General features: G+C 41.0%; 1 protein-coding gene across 41 annotated transcripts in view; it reads right to left on the bottom strand.

The window, feature by feature from the left end:
• ADGRL3 (adhesion G protein-coupled receptor L3) overlaps nt 1-20,940 on the bottom strand; it is a 475,677-nt gene that overhangs the window by 76,559 nt on the left and 378,178 nt on the right. For 30 of the 41 annotated variants that reach the window (XM_085545165.1, XM_085545173.1, XM_085545176.1 and 27 more), the window contains 2 exons: nt 16,241-16,426; nt 12,527-12,565 (listed from right to left, as the gene is read on the bottom strand). In XM_085545165.1, coding sequence (XP_085401291.1) covers nt 12,527-12,565; nt 16,241-16,426 — 225 coding nt within the window. The remainder of the gene's footprint in view (nt 1-12,526; nt 12,566-16,240; nt 16,427-20,940) is intronic. The other 11 variants (XM_085545186.1, XM_085545197.1, XM_085545198.1 and 8 more) reach the window with 1 other exon arrangement.

Below are 20,940 nucleotides of genomic sequence, written 5' to 3'. Positions count from 1 at the left end.
ACTTTCCCCACCCACTGAGGCAGCCTACAGTGAAGCTAGTCATCATGTATTGCATTAGATAACACTGGGAGAAAATCTTGATTTTACTTGATTATCAACTTCTGTGATCATCAGCTCTGAGCTCAGATTAAGAAGGAATTAAGAGTCAGGGGTGGTGGAGGGGGGATGGGGAAATCCCTAAAGAAACGTGCAAGAAAATATATTTCAAAAGCTATCTGTGAAGCAAGTTGCTGCTATCTGCTGCATTAAGATTCAGAAGCTGAGCTGGGACACCCGTGGAAGGTCTCTAGTATCCATTTGCAAGGGCTACACTCCTTCTAGAGCACTTCCCACCACATAATCTCTAACAGGCTGTCACAGAGACTCAGAAACAGTTATGTTACACCCCTTCATCCAGAGAACAAGCAGGTGCCCATAGAGATTTAGATAAGATGCCAAATTTCAAATGTCTCAATTTGGGAAGGAGTCAGCCATTTGGCAAGCCTGCCCCACAAAGAGACACCTCCATTGCCAGCTATCACTGACTGCATAAAACAACCTTCCTTCTAAGATGAAGCTGCCATTCATAACAATACTCTGCATTCTGAAAGTGTAGACATCAAACCCATAGCTCTGTTTTTCAAGACAGACAGTCCCATGGGCTTCCTACATGCTGCAAACCTAAAGCACACTCTGTGGGTCACTTTCATGGAAACACTTTAGTTTTTACTCCTGACTGTCTCTAAATCCACCCACAAGATGATGCATGAAAAGAGGACGTAGCATGGCATGCTCTCTAGCAGAACCCTAAGGAAAAGCGTTCAATGGCAACACAAGGCACAGTGAATTTAGGGCATCCTGACTACCCCTCACCAGTCATGGTCAGATACGAACGTGCAGAGGAAGAATAAAATCATACTGAACCAGAGTAAAATGTTATTGTTGTATGCAGGTGACCTTCAGGAGTTTTCTGCTACAGCAATGTTCACAGAAAAGCAAAGACAGCTGGGCCTGCCACTCCTGTTGCTTTTGATTCCAGAAAAGACAATTAACAGAGACAATGTCATGAGCATCTTCATCCTAAATGTCCTTCAGGTTGAAAACTTTCTCATAACACTGCAGCTCCAATTGGAAGACTGAGCCAGAATTGGGCTGCTCTGACAGTAAAAAGCTCAGACTTTCCAACTTACTTAATTCATGACAAAATAATTCATCTGTTCTTATGCCAAATCTCTCTTTACCTTAAGTAGATCTTTCCCTACCTGGCAGCGACTGCCTTGGTCAAGAGGCATTTTTCCTGAGCCTCATAGCTTGGTTTCCAAAGGATAGAGCACCCAATGCTTCCACCGCTGAAGTAAGTTGAAATGGCTGAAAATCTCTACTGCAAAAAACTTTTTGCTGTGAAGCCTTTACAACACAAGACTTGAATCCCTTTCTCATTTGTTGTTAAGTAGAACTTACTATACATAAATCAATTTTTTAAATTGATTATTAAACTCATATTCTTCAATAGCCTAAAAGTCATCTTAACAAATGTGGTATGCGTGCAGGGAAAATGGTAAACTTTAAAGGTGAAAAAGAAACACTGAGAATCCACTACATTTTAGCATGTTTTTCTGGTGTTTTAAAATCTTAAAGCCTGATTGCTGCAGTTCTCATAAAATGCTGTGTTTTACTAAAGTAGTTTGTCTCTCTGCAAGAAGAAAGAAGGTGTTACTCTTTCACAGTGAGCAAAAACCTTGACTATTTTACCGTGGAGGTTCTACACAACGTAGACTTCTTGCAAAGATCTTATATTCCTGGAAAGCAGAAAAAGAGCATTTTTCTCCCTTTTCAATGTTAGCATGCAAATTACAACTTGCCTTACATCCATTTAGCTCAGCTCCTAATGGTGTTTTTAAATCTCTATTAAAATAACATGCTGGATTCTTTTATCAATATCTCAGTGGTTAAAACAGTCATTGCAGCAGATCTAGCTCCTGACTCTGGATGGAAAGGTAACGTCTATTTGTCTAAACATGAAACAGATGCCAAGATATTTCTTTTACAGTGAAACACATGCTACAAAGATTTTTCCTCAGAAAGGAAGTAACATATATACCATTTATTTTAACAAAGCGTGTGTGCATACAAAGCTTGACAGAGAACCTCAATTAGGCCTTATGTGCCACCTCCTGCACACTGAGCTGTACTCTCCATCCAAGAAGCATCTTCAAGTGACAAGCCTGAAAACAGCCATTTCATGTCACTCTGGTTCCAGGGCCTGACTCTAAACCTCCTGTAAGATTTCCAAGGACTTCAGTTCTGGTCCCTAACACATATCTGAGCAAGTTGGTAGACTTCATCATTGGCAATACATCCGAGATGAATTTAGTCCATTGCTTTTCCCAGAGGGTCAATCCCCTCACCTGCCTCAGTGCATTAATCAAGTGTTCCTCACATTATATTTCTGAGTGCAGCACTTCATTATGGCTGAGTGCTGTGGGCTGAAGCCAAGGAGATGAGGTGCTAATGAAATGTTTGCATTTTGGACAGGAGCTGAGGTAGGTGTTTAAATGAAACAAAACAGCTGTTAAAGCAACAGTGTCTCTTGAGAAAAAGATGCCAAATGGGAAAAGTTGGACAGGAGAAAGAGAACTGTGGGAAGGCAGGCACATGGGACACGGATTGGCCTGTTTTTGCGTTTTGCTGAAGTTTAGGTTGGTTTGCCACCAGTACCAACAAGTTCGTGGACTGATGAAGTTCTAGCAAAGAAGCAACAGTGCCCTTCTAGTAAAGCCCCTCAGAGACCAGCAGAAGGATTAGCCCTGACAAAGGACCTTTGAAACGAGGAAGGCATGAGATAACCTAGGAGCTGATGATTTGATGAGTGTTACCCTTGGTGACCTTGATGAAAGTGGGGATTTTCAAAGGGAGCTAAGGAAGTTCTGACCAATTCTGTGCATCTACCTCACTGAAGAGCTTGACTCTTTCCCATACTAAAGCTTTTCTGCTGCTGTGATCTTCTCTTCCAAACACAGCTCAATTTGGTGAACAACTTTCAAGGGAACCATGGCATATCTGTAAGCCTCAGGCAAAATAAAAGTATGAGCTCCAACACATCTCAATGTCCCCTACAATACAGAAAAATAAAGAAAAAAAAACAAACCCCACCAATGCCAAGGTTGCTGGGGCTTAATGAACAAAGAGCATGAACAAGTAAGCACACAATCAGGGAGAAGTATAAAAGCAAGAGAAATTACACAGAGAGTGACCTTGAGAAGTGTGAACAAATGAAGGGTGAAGAGTATTTCAGAGAGAGACAGGAAAGAAGACTTTCCATCCATCCTGGGATGTGTAGGTGTGGCTCTATGTTAACCTATATATAGAATACTAAACTTCCTAAACACAAACTTGTCTTGTGCAGAACAATCATCCTGAGTCAGATGACAGGTTGAATGTGTCTAATACACTGTCTTCAACAGTGGCTACAAATGGACACATCAAACATAGAAGACAAATTCCATGGTGGTGAACTCTTACACTGTGCAGTTAATATGGCACCAAGGAGTGTAATTTCAATGCAAATGAATGTGATAAACTGCAGAGGGATTTTATTTTTTCCTTCAGATAAGCACATATGGCTCATGATTTTTTTATTTTGTCCTTAGGTGACAAAACAGAAGCAAAATGTAAAGTTTCCCTCCCAAACACTTATAAAATGGTATTAAAAGTCATACTGTCAAAAAGTAACTAAGAATCTTCAGTAACCATGTATTCCTAAAGGGGATCACGTATATCCCACCAATTTCCTTTGTGACAGCTGCTTCATCCTGTAAAACTGAAGTTTGTTTGTCCATCTGTTTTTATGTTCTGCCCCCTTAGGAATACTTGGCCAGAATACATGATTATGTGACACACAGTTTAAACCTAGAAGGGAGGATATACACAGTGATACCATACCCATTGGCTTATCTCTCATCATATCAAAATCCAAAGCATTACTCTTTGACAAAAATAGATTCTGTAATGTAAAATCTGTCTTTATGCGGGAATTGAACCTGGAAATCACCTAAAGATGTTAGATCTACTAATCTTCTTGTCAAATTTGGGACTGGGACTCATTGTTAGGCACAGCAACCTTAACTTTAGAAGACCAGCAACTCTCCAGGTGTCAAGTCCTAAAGGTACAACATTCTAAACCTTAATAGTCCATTTTGTCCTCCTGCTGAGCAGCTGACAGAAAAAAATCAACCACAAACCCACAACAAAATGCCAACAAAAAACACCAATGAACTGAGAGAGCATGTTTTCAAGGGTATGTGAGAAAATACCTCTTCATGCCAAGTGAATACCAGCAGGCCCCTCAGGGAATACTGGTTGAGTCCCTCTGCATAGTAATTTTCAAATTCACAGTTCATCCTTCTTTGCAATACAGCACCTCCTTAGGAAGAGACTGAAAACGAACTATAAATTATTTTGCACGTAACTTATATCAAGGCCTCAGCTCCTATAGCAGCTCTGGCATTAAAGCACCACTTTTGCAACGACATCTCTACTTAAAAGAAATGCATTTTATAACTTTTAAAGCCTTATCTCACACTGCTAACACTTGCCTTCCTTGGCCTGAAGGGAATATTTGATGCAATGCACTTTCAAAAATGAGTACAGAAGGAGCTTCGTCAACAAAGCTGTGCTTTGCACTAGTATACTCAGTCAAATATAAAGCCAAAGTTGATTGTGTGAAACAAGCAGTGCTTGTACGGCTACCCCTACACAAAAGGTGTTTGCTGGCATAGTTTGCTGAGAAAAGCCTGCTCACCCTTTCCTAGAACAGTGGTGCTAAGGCCACAGAGAGCAACCACAAAGTTGCAGCCTTAGACGGTTCTTTGTCTGAAGTTCTGGTTCTGTCTGAGGCCTGTGGGTGCTACTCCAAAACAAGTGCATCACCATCTCTATTCAAAGCATGCACAAAACATTATTATCCCACTTTTTAATAGCAGCCTGAGGTTTTATGGTAAATTGGTGGAGGAAAAAAAAAGTATGAAAACCCTTTCAGGTCTAAAGTGCACAGTGAAAATGAAAAACACTTCAGACAGCAGATGTACTGAAATGTAGATATGGTTCAGTGATCACAATATTATGCTCTTTTTTTCCCCCCTTTCCCTATTAGAAACTGGGAACGCTTTAAAAGAGCTTACCTGCCTTCAAGAACAGCTAATTTTTCTCTGTATTCAAATGAAACACACAGCTTTAAAACAAACCCCCTTTTAAGCTATCAATATTTGCAAACCTCCAAAGTAATTGAGTTAAAGGCACAATCGATGACCCTGATGACAAATTCTGCTGGAAGTTTGCAATTGTTGCCTCTGGACAGAAAAAGCTCCAACAAAAGAGAATCTCCCATTATCTCTGAATATACCTGGTGCAGACTAAATGGACATCCAAGGTGAGAAGACCTGGATGAAAGCAGGTATTTGGGCACGCAAGGAGAGGCAGCCCTGGCAAGGTTATTATACTGAAAAGGACCAGCTCAGGAAATGGTTGGCCTTAAGGTAACAAATGAATGACACCTTGATCCCTCTGCAGCAAGAAATGCATGTGCTGAAGCTGTCATCTGTTACGTGGGAAAAAGTAAGCGCACATGTTACTTCTTCAGCTCCCTAAACAAGGAAAATGTTGTCTTGGCTAAATAATGATATTACATCACATTTTTTAGCTGAGATGTGTATTCAGATCTTTCTGTGACATGGCCCTTTGCTTTCCTGGCATTTGTTCTTTTAACTTCAAATTATTCTCTAGTCAAAGCACCAGAACACAGCTTAGCTTACAGGGAAGCCCAGCCAGTCCAAGGCTTTTTCCAAAACAACTTGCTCATCATAAAATATCTATGTTATTCACTGAAATGGATAGGCACATATTTAGATTAAATCTAGCTTAACCACAACAAGAGGTTTTACATATATATATATATATATATATATATATATATGATTAGTTTACCTACTGCTAATCTCCACTTCTGCCTTCAGAACTAACCCAGAAGCACCAGTCTACACCCACTGACAAAGTAGGTGACTGACAACTGATGGCATCAGTTTCAGTGAACTGAACCCAAACCCACAGTTTGGTGAAGGCAAATGGAGAACTTCCTTTGAATCTGCAGAGGAATTTCTAAAGTGACTCCATAGATTCAAGGGAAAAGGTGTTTCTGTTGTCATTGTAAGAACTGTAGGAAACAGCCTGAATTTCAGTGGCAATGGGAACTCACTGCACTGAGAATAAAGGTACCGACCTTTATTAAAATCAGGTCATTTACAAAATGCTGAACTATGGAATTAATGGCCTTGCACTAGGCACACAAGGTTTGCAATTGTGGCCTTGAACTACTAATAATCACCTAATGGGAGGAGAGAAAAAAAGAAAAGGAAAAAAAAAAAGGACATCTGAGAAATAAAAGAAGGTTACAAATTACAGGTTACGGTTTTGCTTTGCTTAGTATATGAGGAAGAATATTTTAAGGTCAGAAGGCCTTAAGTAGGACTGAAATAAAAGGAATTGATTGCCAAGAAGGAAATAACATACGATCTATTTCATCTAATGAGATCTTCCCTACGGAATAAGCTGAGAACTGCATTTATGAATCATCTGTATTTGCTGCCCTACTGTTTGGGATGTGAGACCATACAAGCAACTGCTAGAATAATCACACAGGGGAAGTGAGCAAAGATGTAGAAAGAAAGGAAAATGGCTTGCCAATGATAAATGCTTGTTTGATGAAATATCCACTGCCTTCAAGGGAACTCCTAGGGCGTCTGTGAGATTCATCTTCTCCCAGTGGTCCAAATCAAAGGGACATCTCCCACTGGTCTCTACAGCAATTCACACTGAGATTTTTTCCTGTGCCTCCAGATATAAGGGCTGACTCAGCCTTAAGCAGAAAGTAAGCACACAGTAATACAGAAAATGTTATATTTTTTTTTCAGCTTTGCTGTTACATGTGAGAGCATTGCTACACATGAAGCTTAGTTGTAGGCAGAGGAATATATATGGTCACATTCCAATATCCATGTGAAAAATGTCAGACTCCAGCGACAAACCCAAGGCAGCCGCTTTGAACCTCCTCTCCCCTAACAACAAGCTCAATGCAGCAGAAACACACAGTGTGGGGATTTATATTTTGCTCTTACTGACATAAATCAAGTATGGGTCTATCAAGCTGTGAAGTATATTAAGTTCACAGAGTTTTAACAAAGGGCTACCCAAGCACTGAACCCTGCTGTGAGTCACACTTCTTTCAGATGTCCTTTTAATTACATTAAATGAAAGTCCAGAGCACTTTGATGCTTATAGGCAAACACCTAGATACCTTGAAAAAGCTGCTAAAAGTACTCCCCATAGCTATAGTTAATATACTACATTGTATGCACACTGCTAGCCAATTTATTCCAGCCACTTCAACAACGATACCTCTCCTGACAGGCTGTGCAGAATAGCATCAGGAGTCGAGCGAGGCACAAATCATTAGAGGACTCTGAAAGTTGTTTGACATGCACTGCAGAGCTCTTTGTCATACAGCCAATTAAGTGACCAAACAAGGAACTTGAAAATCCTCATTAATTTGCCCCTTTCTTTATAAATGGAGGTTAGAGTCTTTCTTGTTGCAGGCACAACAAGAACACAACTAAATGCGGTATAATTCAATTTATTCTCTGTCTCAAGAGCTTCTCTCGTTTAGTCTTTGCAGAAGTTGAGGCCAGCTGGGCAAGCAAGCAAGAAGTGAGAAAAACAGAATTAATCCACTTTAAATACTACTGGCAAAGTCCCAAACACACCTTTTATCTGCTAAGAGCTACTAAATTTGCAAAGGAAAAAAAAAAAAAAGTCTCCTCTTTTCCACTGCTCTAAACTTAATGCCTTTAACCTTTTGGGGGAAAGCCTTTCATTTTTGCTTAGTACAGCAATTCAAACAGCCTATGTTAGAAGTATGAAGCATACAGAAAACTTCCAAGAGAACAAGAAGGACAATTCTGATGGCAGCCACCTGGTTGGTGGCTCTGATGACATCCGTATCCAGAAGCTCATGGTCTGTCTGGATAGGGTGGCACCACCATTACCTTCTCTATCTACTGTAAACGTAAGCTCAGATTTACAAATCTGGGCAAACTAGTTTTCAGCTCAGCCCAGAGAACAGCAAGAACCAGAGCATGAAATGCTGTTAGAGCAGGAAAATGTTACAAAAGTGACTCTCTGCTGCTTCCTTCCACACTCCCCTTAATCAACCACTCAGTTTGGTTACTGTATTCACCAACCTATACCTTTGAAACAGCTGAGACTAACTTTAAGAACAAAGGAAGAATGGGAAATTTTTGACTTCTGCAGTGTCTCTCAAATGCACCACACAGTTGTATACAGGAAGGGGTTGCTGGTTGGCACTGCAGAGAAAGACATCAGTCTTGTGATGTCCCCAGGCTCCAGACCAAAAATCCAAGCAAAGCAAGTAGATGAGCTCAGACTGTAATCAAGTACACACCTGTGTTTAAGAGGACTTTGCATGCCTGCTCTATGTGGTATGAGCCTTTATTAAAGCTCTTGTTTCCACCTACTAAATCTTGCAGCAAACTTCTATATTTTTTCTCATGTTAATAGGGCCTCATTTACTGTACCAAGTGTTCATATTTTTCTTTACTATCCTTACTTTGTATGCAGAAGCCAGGGGAATTGATTTGATCTGGGAAACTACAGGTCAGGCAGTTTCACCTCTGTCCCTGAAAAGGTGATGGAACACCTTGTTCTAGATGCCTTCTCCAAGCAATTGGAAGAGAAGAATGTCATCAGAAATAGTCAGCATGGATTCACCAAGGGAAAATTGTGCTCAACAAACAAAAATAGCCTTCTATGATGGCATCACCAGATGGGTAGATGGGGGGAGAGCAGCAAATGTCATCTACCTTGACTTCAGTAAGGTTTTTGATATTGTCTCCTATGACATCCTGATAATGAAGCTGAGAAAGTGTGGAATTGATGACTGGATGGTGAGGTGTGTTGAGAACTGGCTGACTGGCTGAGCTCAGAGGGTTGTGATCGGTGGGGCAGAGTTGGTTGGAGACCTGTAACTAGCGGTGCTCCCCAGGGGTTAGTGCTGGGTCTGGTCTTGTTCAGTATCTTCATCAATGACCTTGATGAGGGGATAGTGTCCATCTTCAGTAAGTATGCTGATGATACAAAGCTAGGAGGATAGGCTGACACACCTGAAGGCTGTGCTGCCATTCAGCAAGACCTGTATAAAATGAAGAGCTGAGCAGCAATAAATCAGATGAGGTTTAACAAGAGCAAGTGTAGAGCCTTGCACCTGGGAAGGAATAACCATGAGTATCAGTACAGGTTGGGGTATGATCTGCTGGAGAGGAGCTCTGTGGAGAAGGACCCGGGGGGGGGGGGGGCAAGAATCATCTCTGGAAAAAGAACAAACATCAACTCTATCAACTCTGAAAGAAATACAGAAAATTCTTATTGGTTTATGTCACACACCAGTCACCAAATGAGGCTACAGCCATCCAATGTGTCATCTGTTGTGACTCACTCTCTTGCACAATGACTTTGTCATTCCTTTCCCAAAATAGAGTGCCAAGAACAGTGTGTTACATAAAGGTGGGCATGATCATGCAGGGAGACACAGCTCCAGAAGGAATCTGTGCACAGATCATTCACAACCACCAAAAATTCTGACACCTGGCCTAATGCTCCTTAGCCAATGGAGCACATTTCCAAGCTCCCTCCATCCATCCTGGAAATCCACCACAGCAATCCCACCTTCTCTACGTGCCTCTTAATATTGCAAGTTAAAGCTCCTGTGGAAGTTTCTTCACTGAGATGGGCAAATCCCAAGCAGCTGTCCTGTCATTATATAAACATGTACTATTACATCACTCATCAGATTGGATATTATTTTTTTTTTTGAGAGAATAAAGGTAATTTACCACATTTTCCACTAATGAAGGGGCTTCTGTAACCTCTGTCTTCAGTAAAAAATATAAATAAATCCCTGAGCTTATATCTCAAGAAATATTACTTCAAGTTAATCAAGAAATATTGTAGCATTGTACAGATAGATCTAATTGATTATTTGTTTAAAATAGGTATTACCAAGGAGGATAAGGTGATGATCTAGTACTGCACTCTAATAGTCTAATCTTTGAATAACTACAAGTTAGCTACAATTTTGTCAGCCCCAACAGACCATTAAGACTAATTTTAGTAATTATTATCTTCTCAAGTCACCCTCTCTTTCCTCAAATCCACCTTTTTTCAATTGTGCTTTTGATTTTTACAGTTAGTGGGCATCTCTCATATACACTTTGCACCGTGTTTTTCTTTTTCTAAGGAGGGCAGGACTGCAGCTACATTTCAACACATACAACAGCCCCCCATGCTGCATTCAGTCACAAATGCTTTTCATGACAAAGGGATTAGAACAAAGAGATTGTGACAGAAAGGCTGAAAACGCAATTTCTCTGTCACTGGTGACATATTTCCAGGGACTTCCCACCTCTCATTAACTTCAAAAAGTTCAGGATTTCCCCATTTAAAGTATTTTGAAAAAGCTCTGCAAAGCTGCCTTTGACAGTACAGACATTTCAGTGCCTGCTGAAGCATAAGTGGCATGTAACGGGAATATGTGCAGTCGCATTCAGTTGTTACTACAAATAAACTCTCCCCCATAAGATTTTTTTATGACTTTAGCTACATGGTTTGCAAATGGAAACATACTGTATGAAAATGTGTCTAGATACATTATTTTACCCCCATGTAATACAAAGTAGAGTTGAAAGGTTCAGTTAGGTCATCCAATTCATTGTTCGCGTCCTCCATTACAAGACTGTCCTTTTCAATACATTTACCAGCTTTGTCCATATTTATACTAAACAGCTCAGGCAATGAGCTTTCGTCAGCTTCGGTCTACTAAAGTGGTAAGCAAATGATTAATGTTTAAACACACCAGTAGCCTTTCCAAGAGAAAGGCAAAGAGTCCTTGAAATTAAGGGTAAGTTTAAGTTTGTGCAGAATTCAGGTCCTATTCTATCAATGCCAAGCTTTTGTAGAGTACATTAAATCCACTATTCACTACTGCTTGAAAGAAGACAAAAAGACCAGGAGCATGTATGCAGCCTGCAGAGTGTTTCTATGCAGCTAGGGAAAGGACAACTACAGACTGAGCAGTACACAAGATCCCCAACAGGGCTGCATGAACCATGGTCAAGCCAGCCTAACCCTGCTTACGCTTTCACCAGGGGACAAGACAGCCAGCTGCAGTGCAAACATTCCTTAAAATACTAGTTACCTTCTCTGGGATCTTAACAGAGGCCAGACCAGCCACAATATGTATAACTTCACAACTTGTCTTTACCCATTAATGTATAAGGAAGGAAACAGATGAGAGATGGCTTTCTGTCAGAACCATATCCAAAGGAAAGACAGACAGCTACCAGTACAGAGGTGTACTGTTTTAAAATTTAATGCCCTAGAAATCTAAACCACCTAATCCCACACACTAAATGAAGCATGTACTCACAAAGTAAAGTCAATATGGGAAGTAGGAAGTTCAACTTTGCAGACATAGAACAGGTATAGGCAGTCCCTTCCAGAAATGTGGGTTTCACTTTTACACCTCTGTTTTGTACACACATATGAATAATGACCAACCATCCATAAGTACAACACTGAAGTCCATAAGCACAAGACAGAAAAGAGGGGGTAAAGCATTCACATTTTTAAAGCAGTATTAACTCACCAATAGTATACAAACAGCTTTATATAAAAGTCACTGGAGCAAATGCTATAAAAGCCTAGGTGACAGGATAAATAATGGCATAAGCCAAGGCCTCACTCTTGAGGAGACTACAAGCAGTCTTTCCAAGACACCAGGCCTTGACTTTGTTCACGTAAAACACAATGCAAGCCTGCAAAACTCAGGCTGCAGCTGGGTGAACTTTATGGGACGTTATGTTCCTAATCCTATATTTAGTTTTCAGCACTCTCCTCCTTCTTACATCTCTCTGTAAGGACACTGCATTTCATTATGATTCTACCTCCTCCCTTATGCCAAGTGCTGCAATTTTGAATTGTTTCTAAATTTGCAAGTTCAAGAGGAGAAGAAGGAAAACCAAGAAAATGCATAGAGCCATTATTTGAGTAACATGTTGCAAGTGTAATCCAACTGGTTTGGAGAGATCTTTGTGAGCAGTAGTTCAGCATTCTTTATGCATGCATACAGTTCTGCTTACTGTAATGGCTGAATGGGTCTTGTCAGAGCTCTTCTTTTTATTTTCTCTCACTTTTTTTGTGTGTGGTTCCCCCCCCCCCCCTCCAGGAGTTTTTGTCCCAGATTTTTGTTAAGTCTGTGGACCTGGGCAGGTGTGGAAGGGAAATGAATAATAGAAAGGTCATATTATCCTGTAACCTTAAAGCTTGCTGCCACAAAGACAGTAAAAATCAGACCGACAGACAAGAACCACTTCACAGTCATTCAGTCAAACAACTGGACGTGCATTAAAAACACAAGAAATACCTGGACATAGGCCCTGCAAGAGCGCTCCCTTTTCTGAAGCTGAGTCCACAAAGACAGCAGATTAAAGACGGAATAGAAAAAACAAGTTAGTGACAGAACAAGGGGAAAAAATTGAAGAAAATGCCTACATAAAAACCTCATTTCTCTTTTAAACAGCTCTGAAAACCAAACCAAAGGAAATATGTGAGTTAGGCCGCGTTGGAAGGCAGGAAGGATGGGATCCAGAAATATGTGTTAGTCCTTTTTCAGTAAAGCCCACACATGCAACTTTGCAAGAGCAGCTGTTAGACGGTGGGAGAAGTAAAGTGGAGGTACTCAAGAAACCACCTTTCCTTGGAAAGCACGCACAATATTCCTATGTCAAACAAGGCTAGAAAAGATGAGCTAGTTGTTATTTATACAAGAGAGGTGTGGGCTATGTGCAGCTAGAGAGTGTTTTTGTGCTGAGCTTCAGCAGAGTTTTGGACATGCAGGGAGCAAGCCATATGCAGGACAGTGGTGGGGACTCATCCTGACATGACTGCTCAAGTCTGTTTCAGGCAGAGCCTCTCACGGCCCACCTTGTGGTCATGCCTAGAACTCCAGCAGAGTGCATTGCCCAGAGGTTCTGAATACATAAAGGGCCACCTAAGAGGCTGTAACAATGAAATGCGGATCACATTAAATATTTCCAGTTGAGGCCATTTTCTCCTCTTTAGATTAAACTACTTCTTAAGGGCTAACCTTCCCAGTTCTCTTACATATTGAGTTGTCCTTTCCTTTGTAATTACTGGGCCTAAACACTTCATATGCTAAATAGCCTTTCCATAAAGAATCCCACCTTTATAATAAGAGCCACATTTAAGACTGTACGTTGGTATGTACTCGCATGCCTCCTACCAGATAACTGCACTTCAGCGTGTCATGAAATTCAAATAGGCTCTTATTTACCTCGATGGGACTTAGCAGGCTGTCTGCAACAATGAGCAAACATGCTCTGCAACAGTGCAACTGAAGTCTGGCTGCTCAGAGCTGCTGCCTTTGCTGGGTTGTGTTTTGCAGATCTACCTGGGTTGAAAATGGAGATGGAGAATCTCCAGGGAGATTAAGGGGTGACTTGTGCTCTCTACTCATGTCAGTGCCATCCCATTAGTACAGCGGAGAGCCAGAATTGTCCCTGAGAGTTCTGAGGCTCCGAAACAAACAAAATACACTGAGGTATTGTGCAGTGCCTAATTTCAATTTCTAATTCATCAATTTGTAACAGTGGAAATCTTCCCCTGGGTAAATGTGGCCCTATGAAGACTTTACAGACAAATGGAGATCAAAGAAATCCTTGCTGGAAATTACAGAGCTATCCACTTGGGGGTCTCACCAGTCTGCTACAGAACAATTATTACCTTAATTAAGCCTGATCCAGTGGAAAGCAGAAAGCTTTTAGTGACAAGAAAGTGGCTCGTGAAAGATGATGGCTTTTAAAAACTCTGATTATGCCAGTTTATTTCAATTCATTGTACATCAGGTTGTAAAAAAAGAAAAAAAAAAAAAAGAAAAAAAAAAAAGACAAAAGCAAAGGAGCACAGGTGACTACTTTCAAATGGAGCATGAAGGCAAATCCCCAGCACATTTCCTCTAATGACTGAAAGAATATTTAATGGCTAGTGCTCACTTTATTTCTCCTTTCTGACCAAACAACACTAACTAAAACTCCTTGCAAGTGACTTTTTCCTTTTTATTTTTTTATTTTATTTTTTGGAAATACTCTTGATCAGCGAAGGGGAAAATGGAGCAGTAACTCTGCTGCCTTTTGTTTGTCCAATACTACTTCCAAGCCAAATTCATGCATTCTTAAACGAACACAGAACAGTTGCTCTTCTAAAGAATTAAGTGGGGAATGAGAGCAAGTAAATTACCAAACTTGTCATCTGGATCACTGACTCGCGTCGCTGTTTTGCAGGACTCCACACGATCCAGAATTCTAATGTGGAGTGCAATTGATTTGTATAAGCTGCTTGTGCAGAGCTGATAGTGGGTGAAAAACCTGCAAAGGGAGCCACAGGAGTGACAGCAGAGCTGAGTGCCTCTGCCTCACAGAACCCGTCAGTCCCCTTGGTAACTCCCACCTGTCACCAAGACACAGCCCCATTTTGTGTAATAGGAATGAACAGCAGGAGGTGGGGTTTAAAAGATGAAAAATATGTGCTTGCAAAGCTGAAGTGACAAAATGTTGGGTGTGGCTAGGGCATATTCAGAACAGCAAGCAGACTACAATCATGAAACCTGTTAGTAGGTGACATTAATTGCTGGTTCTACCTGATATTGTCAGATATCACCATTATTTCAAACAAAACCGTGGTTTGATTATAACAGAAATGTTATGTTGATGTAACAGTTAATATAATTATTTCTGACATGGTTATAAAATAGCTGGAAGCAGCACTAATTACAAGCATCAGGATAACCCAATTCACAGCACATGCAAAGCACATGATATGCAGGACGACTTCAGTTCCCACATGGCCATAATCTTAAACAATCCTGAAGCCCTTCACATTTAAAAGACAATACATCAACAGTAATATCTTACCACAAAAAGACAACATTACTTCTCTGAAAAACACGTCTCTTCTGAAGATATGGAAAAAAATTCAGGCTTAGCTGAGATCATTTTTTCCCTGTATAACCTCACAATAAAATCCGCTTTTCACTTACGTGGATGCCAGGACTGTCAGAGCCGGCTACGTTGCTAACAGCAAAATTTGGGATCTTTTTTAAAGTAGGTGGCCAATAAAGCCACATGCAGGCAGCCACAAGGCTCAGTTGGTCATTGTTCTGATGCCAGGCCTGCACAGCGCACTGCCTGAATTCCAGGTAAGTCTTATCCCATGTGCTTACATGAGATTCCGTGATGAAGAGGGCCCTGGACCAAGGAAATCCTACATTTAAATATATTCCTGCAGACTCCACAGCCAGTATTTTTCTCCCATGACTGGCAATTTCTAGCGCCTTTAATATGTAGCAAGTACACTTTGGCAGAGGACAAAGAAATCACAGAGTCATCATGCAGAAAAGTGCTTCTGGGCTACATGACAGGCAATCATTTCAAAGGCCCTCTAATACAAAGTCATCTTCAGCACCTCAGATATAAATATGCTGACATCTTACGTTCCTTTGATAAATGTATCTCAAGTGTAAATAATTTTCTGTTTGCTTTTATTTGTTTATATTTATGCACACTAGTGCCCATTTGAACTTCACATTCAGCATTTTTTGATGTTACACAATGAAAAATCAGACTCTGCATTTTTGGGTTTTAAAAATTCAGATATCATGGCTTATTTTACTCAGACAGATTCAGTCCTGGAAATGCTACACAAAATTCTGGTCTCAGTCACACTGGCACAAATCCACAATAATTGCCATGGTATCACTTGGCTTATTCTCATACTGAGCTATGAGAGCTGAGACCATGACGAAGTACCTGGAATTTATCTGTCTACATATCTAAGGGTATACATTTCCCAGCACCAACGGTACAGTCAGCATTTACAACTTTTTCATTTCTCAAGAGAATAAAATACACTGTAAACAAAAACTGCCAGGTACTCTTGTCTACTAAGAAAGAATCATTGCCTTCAAATGGCACCCGTTCAGAATGAGATTTCTAATAGCTCTCTGGGATCAGCCAAGCCTTTCTCCAGCCTCTAGTACTTTCCCCAGCACCTCTGTTCTTACCTTATTCAAGCTACGTGCAGCGCTGTCCTTCCCACCTGGCGTCAGGTTTCGGAGCTGCACATCAAGCAGGTTCACCAGCTGGACCATGGCAGACACAGAATACGTGATGTCACCAGCATACAAGTGGTTTCTGGTGTGCTCTGCAAGCTCTCGGGCAATATTGGCAGCCATCTCCCCTGACTTCATCTGCAATGGAGAAAGCAGGATAAAAGGTTGACCCTTAGCACTTAGTCTGACATTACTCCAGCCCTCTCAGCCTCACAGGTTTAAGTGAGCCAGTTCCTTGCAAAGCAGTGTTCTCAGGAAGGAAACGTGTATATAGGCTCTTCTGTCAAGAAAGAGCTGATTTGATTCTAGATTATTAGACAGTGACTAGGTGATTTCTGTTACAACTCCAGCACCAAAAAAAAAAAAGTTCCTTGCAAAAGTAACAAAAACAGATGACACAGTTCAGATGAACATGAGAAAAACTACTGTCAATTCCCGTTACCTGGATTTATTAATCAGGCACTAGTTTAGCACTTAGCACTTGCACACAGGAGATGTACTCCTCACCACAATGGCTGCTACTTCTGCAATAAGCCTAGTGAGTCTTAGCTTAAAAGCACACTAACTCAGGAGCAAAAGGCTTAAGGCTTCAAACAGAGGCCTGTAAGAAGGGAAAACCAAGTATGCTGTTTGGGTGTATTTCCCATTAAAAGATTTTTATTGCCTAATTGAGTCATAAAATTCATGAATCACCTGTAGTGAAATTCACTGCATACTTATTTGGGAAGTTCTTTTTTTTTTTTCCTTTTCTTTTTTTTTTTTTTACTGGCTCTGTATTGCTCTCCTTGCCTTCTGCCCCCTTCCCCTCCTGTGCCATGAGGATGTGGGGAAGGGCAACTGGTCCCATGGCCTTCCTATTAGCAGCTCACTACAGAAGTGCTATTGTAAATTTCTGATCCTTCATTACATACTACTCTGTTCTGGAATGCATATCCATGGGGAATACGTCAGGCTTAAAGAGAAGTTACACTGGATGACATTTAAATGAATCTCTCACTTCTCTGTCAGGTTCAATGACCAAATCTACTGGGTTCTTCACATGAAATTGCCAATTGTTTCATCTTCCAACAGTTAGAAATCAGATATCTACCCTCCTCTCTCAATTTCTGGTGCTTATTATAAAAACTGGATTCTAGGGAAATACTGCAGGCAGAGCTTCTACCTCTCAGTAAATCAATTAGCTCAGTTATAAATGAATAACTTACTTCCATCAATTTGACAGCAACAGCCCATCTGATTTAATGAGATCTAACTGAAGATGTTCATATGCTCATCTTCAGAGAATTAAGCCATATGATGGTATAGATAAGACAAATAAAGGAGATAATGTGTTGTTCTTCCCAATAGAGCAATGATAACATATATTCAAAAACTGAATTATTTCTTCCTTGTTACACACAAAGCTAATGCCATAGAAACCAGATCCTGTTCTTACAGCTGCCTCTTTTCATAAGCAGCTGAAGAAAGCCAGGAGTCAGCATAGAGGCTGAATTTTGACCACCTCTGATGGTACCCAGGATATTAAAGAATGTCTCCATCAAGTTCCTTTATGTAAAGAAATCAACTTCAAGATTTTCCTGCAATTTGTCCCTGAAGCTTTACATGCATCATGACACACAATACTTTTGTAAGCCTTACAGAAAACTGCAGAAGTGTTTTACTCAGAAAAAAACCTGCTACTCACATTTCATGCTTACATTTTCTCTTGGATGCATCTTTGCAGACTAGCCTACTCAAAGCGAATTCCTCATCTGCTACAAAGACAAACCCAAGAGCATTCTTCCCCTGGAATAAGGCTCTTGTACTGAACTGCAAACTATCAATCATTGCTCCTACCTGTTGGCAAAAACAACATGGGCTGATCATTAATAAATTCCTTTGCTTTCATAGAATCATAGAATTACCCAGGTTGGAAAAGACCTCAAAGATCATCAAGTCTGACCACAGCCTAACCATAGTACCCTAACTCTAACAACCCTCTGCTAAATCATATCTCTGAGCACCACAATCAAACAGCTCTTGAACACATCCAGGAACAGTGATTCAACCACCTCCCTGGGGAGCCTATTCCAGTGTTTAACAACCCTTTCTGTAAAGAAGTGTTTCCTAACGTCCAACCTAAACTTACCTTGGCACAACTTGAGGCTATTTCCCCTTGTCCTGTCACTTGTCACCAGTGAGAAAAGACTTGCCCCGCTCTCACTGTAAGCACCTTTCAGATACTCCAAGATAGCCATAAGGCCTCCCCTCAGCCTCCTTTTCCCCAGACTAAACAGCCCCATCTCCCTCAACCTCTCCTCACAGGGCTGATTTTCCAAGCTCTTCATTGCCCTTCTCTGGACCTGCTCCAGTACTTCCATGTCTTTTTTGTACTGAGGTGCCCAAAACTGAACACAGTACTTGAGGTGAGGTCTCACCAATGCCTCACCAAAGCATTCTGTTCAAACCAAATTTAGTTTCTGGTTGTTCTGGGTGATTTTTAGCTTTTTTGCAAACTGCTTAGATCTAGTCTTGGAATGCTAATTTGAAGGAAAGAGGATGCTTTTCCTGTCAAAATCCAAACACACAAAACAGATTCTTCTGTCTCTGTCAGAAACCGCTCCCTTGCTTTCATTTGAGCATGCTGGCAGGATTCCACCCAGACTTATAAATGAGCATTGACACACCTGAAATTGCGCTGTGCAACACTTGCTAACATTCTTCTTGTTTGTACTACTAGCTCTCTTATTTTTGCAACTGAAATGACTGTGAAGTAATAGTTGTTAGATAAGGCATAAATTCTTTCCTGCTTCATATACTCAAGGAAGAGAATTAGTAATAGTAGTAGGAAAGCATTGGAACAGGATGCCCAGAGATGTGATGGATGCCCCATCCCTGAAGACAGTTGAGGTCAGGCTGGATGGGGCTCTGAGCACCGTGATATATCTGTAGGTGTCCCTGTTCCCCACATGGCCTTTCAAGAGTCCCTTTCAACTGAAATGATTCTATGACTTACGGAGTTTTGTTTGGAAAGCCTAACAACTCTCCCGTAGCGTGTTTGCTGCTTCATTCCTACCTTTCTCAGGGGCAATCAACTGCAGAAGAGGTCAGTAGAATAAAAATGGGGGAAACTACAAAGAATAATTTATGAACGAAAATTCAGAGGAAATAAAAGATGCCGGGGAAGAGAGAAAGTGTGCTGAAACATCAGTGGTCATAAAGGCAAAAATATTTTCCTGCAGCCTGAGGCTAACAGTGATATAAAATGGTGGTATGAAAGTCTGAATGAGGATTTTCAAACCAGTGTCTCACAGATGGACCAGTCAGCTCCAAAGGCCACGGTGCTGATGTCATTTTCCGAAGGGGCAAGCATCTGACAGGTTTCACTGGGCACCACCAGCTGCCAGCATGGGGCTATGGGACAGCTTTCAATACTGCAAAGACTTCATGGCCATTTTGTTTCCCTGGTAGTGGTTTCATCACGCACATGCTCATTCATGCAGTATAGTCAGAGCACATCTACCACCCTTTTTCTGAAGAAGAAAATGCCATTCCACCCAATTTTACTTTTTTTTTCTTCTCTTCGATGATATCTAAGTATATAACTGACGTGTTACAAATGCTGGCTGTCCAACAAAGAGGTGTATTGCTGCTCTCTACGGAGCACAACAGACCTAGAGAACAGTGAAAAAGTCTATTTGAAACTCTACTCAAACAACTTTCAGGAATCTGCATTTAACTTGCCCTTACTAATCTGCCAGCTGCAGCATCTGCTGCTTCAAGTACATTATAATGCATTGAACACAAACTGGCAGAAGCAACCTGGATGAAGAATTGCACTGCAGTATCGTTAGGACTCTGCCCTCACCCTCAGGCCTGGATACTCCTGGAGGATGTAACACTTTTTATTGTACTACAGAGAGGTTATTCTCTCTTTCAGAGCCCAATATTATATTGAGCCTAGTGGGGCCTCTCCACCCTGGGAATCACCCTCAACTGAGAGCTGCAGCAAGGAAGAGAGATTTTCAGGCGTATCACATACTGCGCAAAGGCCAGTACTGATGAAAGCAAGAGGTAAAACAAACAGGCTAAGGCTGAACATATGACCTCATGATTAGGACGATGCAATGTATCCAAAGCTGACCTTTTTGTTTCCTTTTACTGCTTGACTCTAGAAATAACCCACACAGCAGTGCATAATTCAATAGCGCTGGCAAGTTTATTCTCCTGCTATGTTACGAGGGCATGGTAGGCACCAACAATAAAGTTAAAGTAAATGTCAAGGGGGCAATGAATTGCTGAAGCGGACATTTGTTCTGATCTTCCATCAAGCACAATAACTCTAATGGAAGCTAACAGAGAGTTGTAAAACCTAATACTATGATGCAAGCAGGCAAAAACTCAGTGTACAGTCTGAGCACAGCAGGAGAAAGAAAAGAAGCAAGTAACAATCCTTACTTCACTATAGATACAAGAAAGCAAATACGGCATTCCCCTGCCATTCCTTCTGGGTTGGCTGAAAGGGAATCCCATCATCCTTCTTCCTGAGCAGTTTGGACCCAGCAGGGTTGCAGTGACAATTTCTGAGGCGTACAGCAGACAAAAATGAAGACACAGTGGGTAGGTATAAATCCTGACTGCCTGTATGCAGTGCTATGATTACAGAGGGATGG

The sequence above is a fragment of the Coturnix japonica genome, chromosome 4 (assembly GCF_054131305.1).
Source record: "Coturnix japonica strain WE chromosome 4, WE-NBRP24, whole genome shotgun sequence".
In the NCBI taxonomy this organism is placed as follows: Eukaryota; Metazoa; Chordata; class Aves; order Galliformes; family Phasianidae; genus Coturnix; species Coturnix japonica.
The sequence above is the reverse complement of the archived record's forward strand: the minus strand, read 5'-3'. Positions and strand labels throughout refer to the sequence as shown.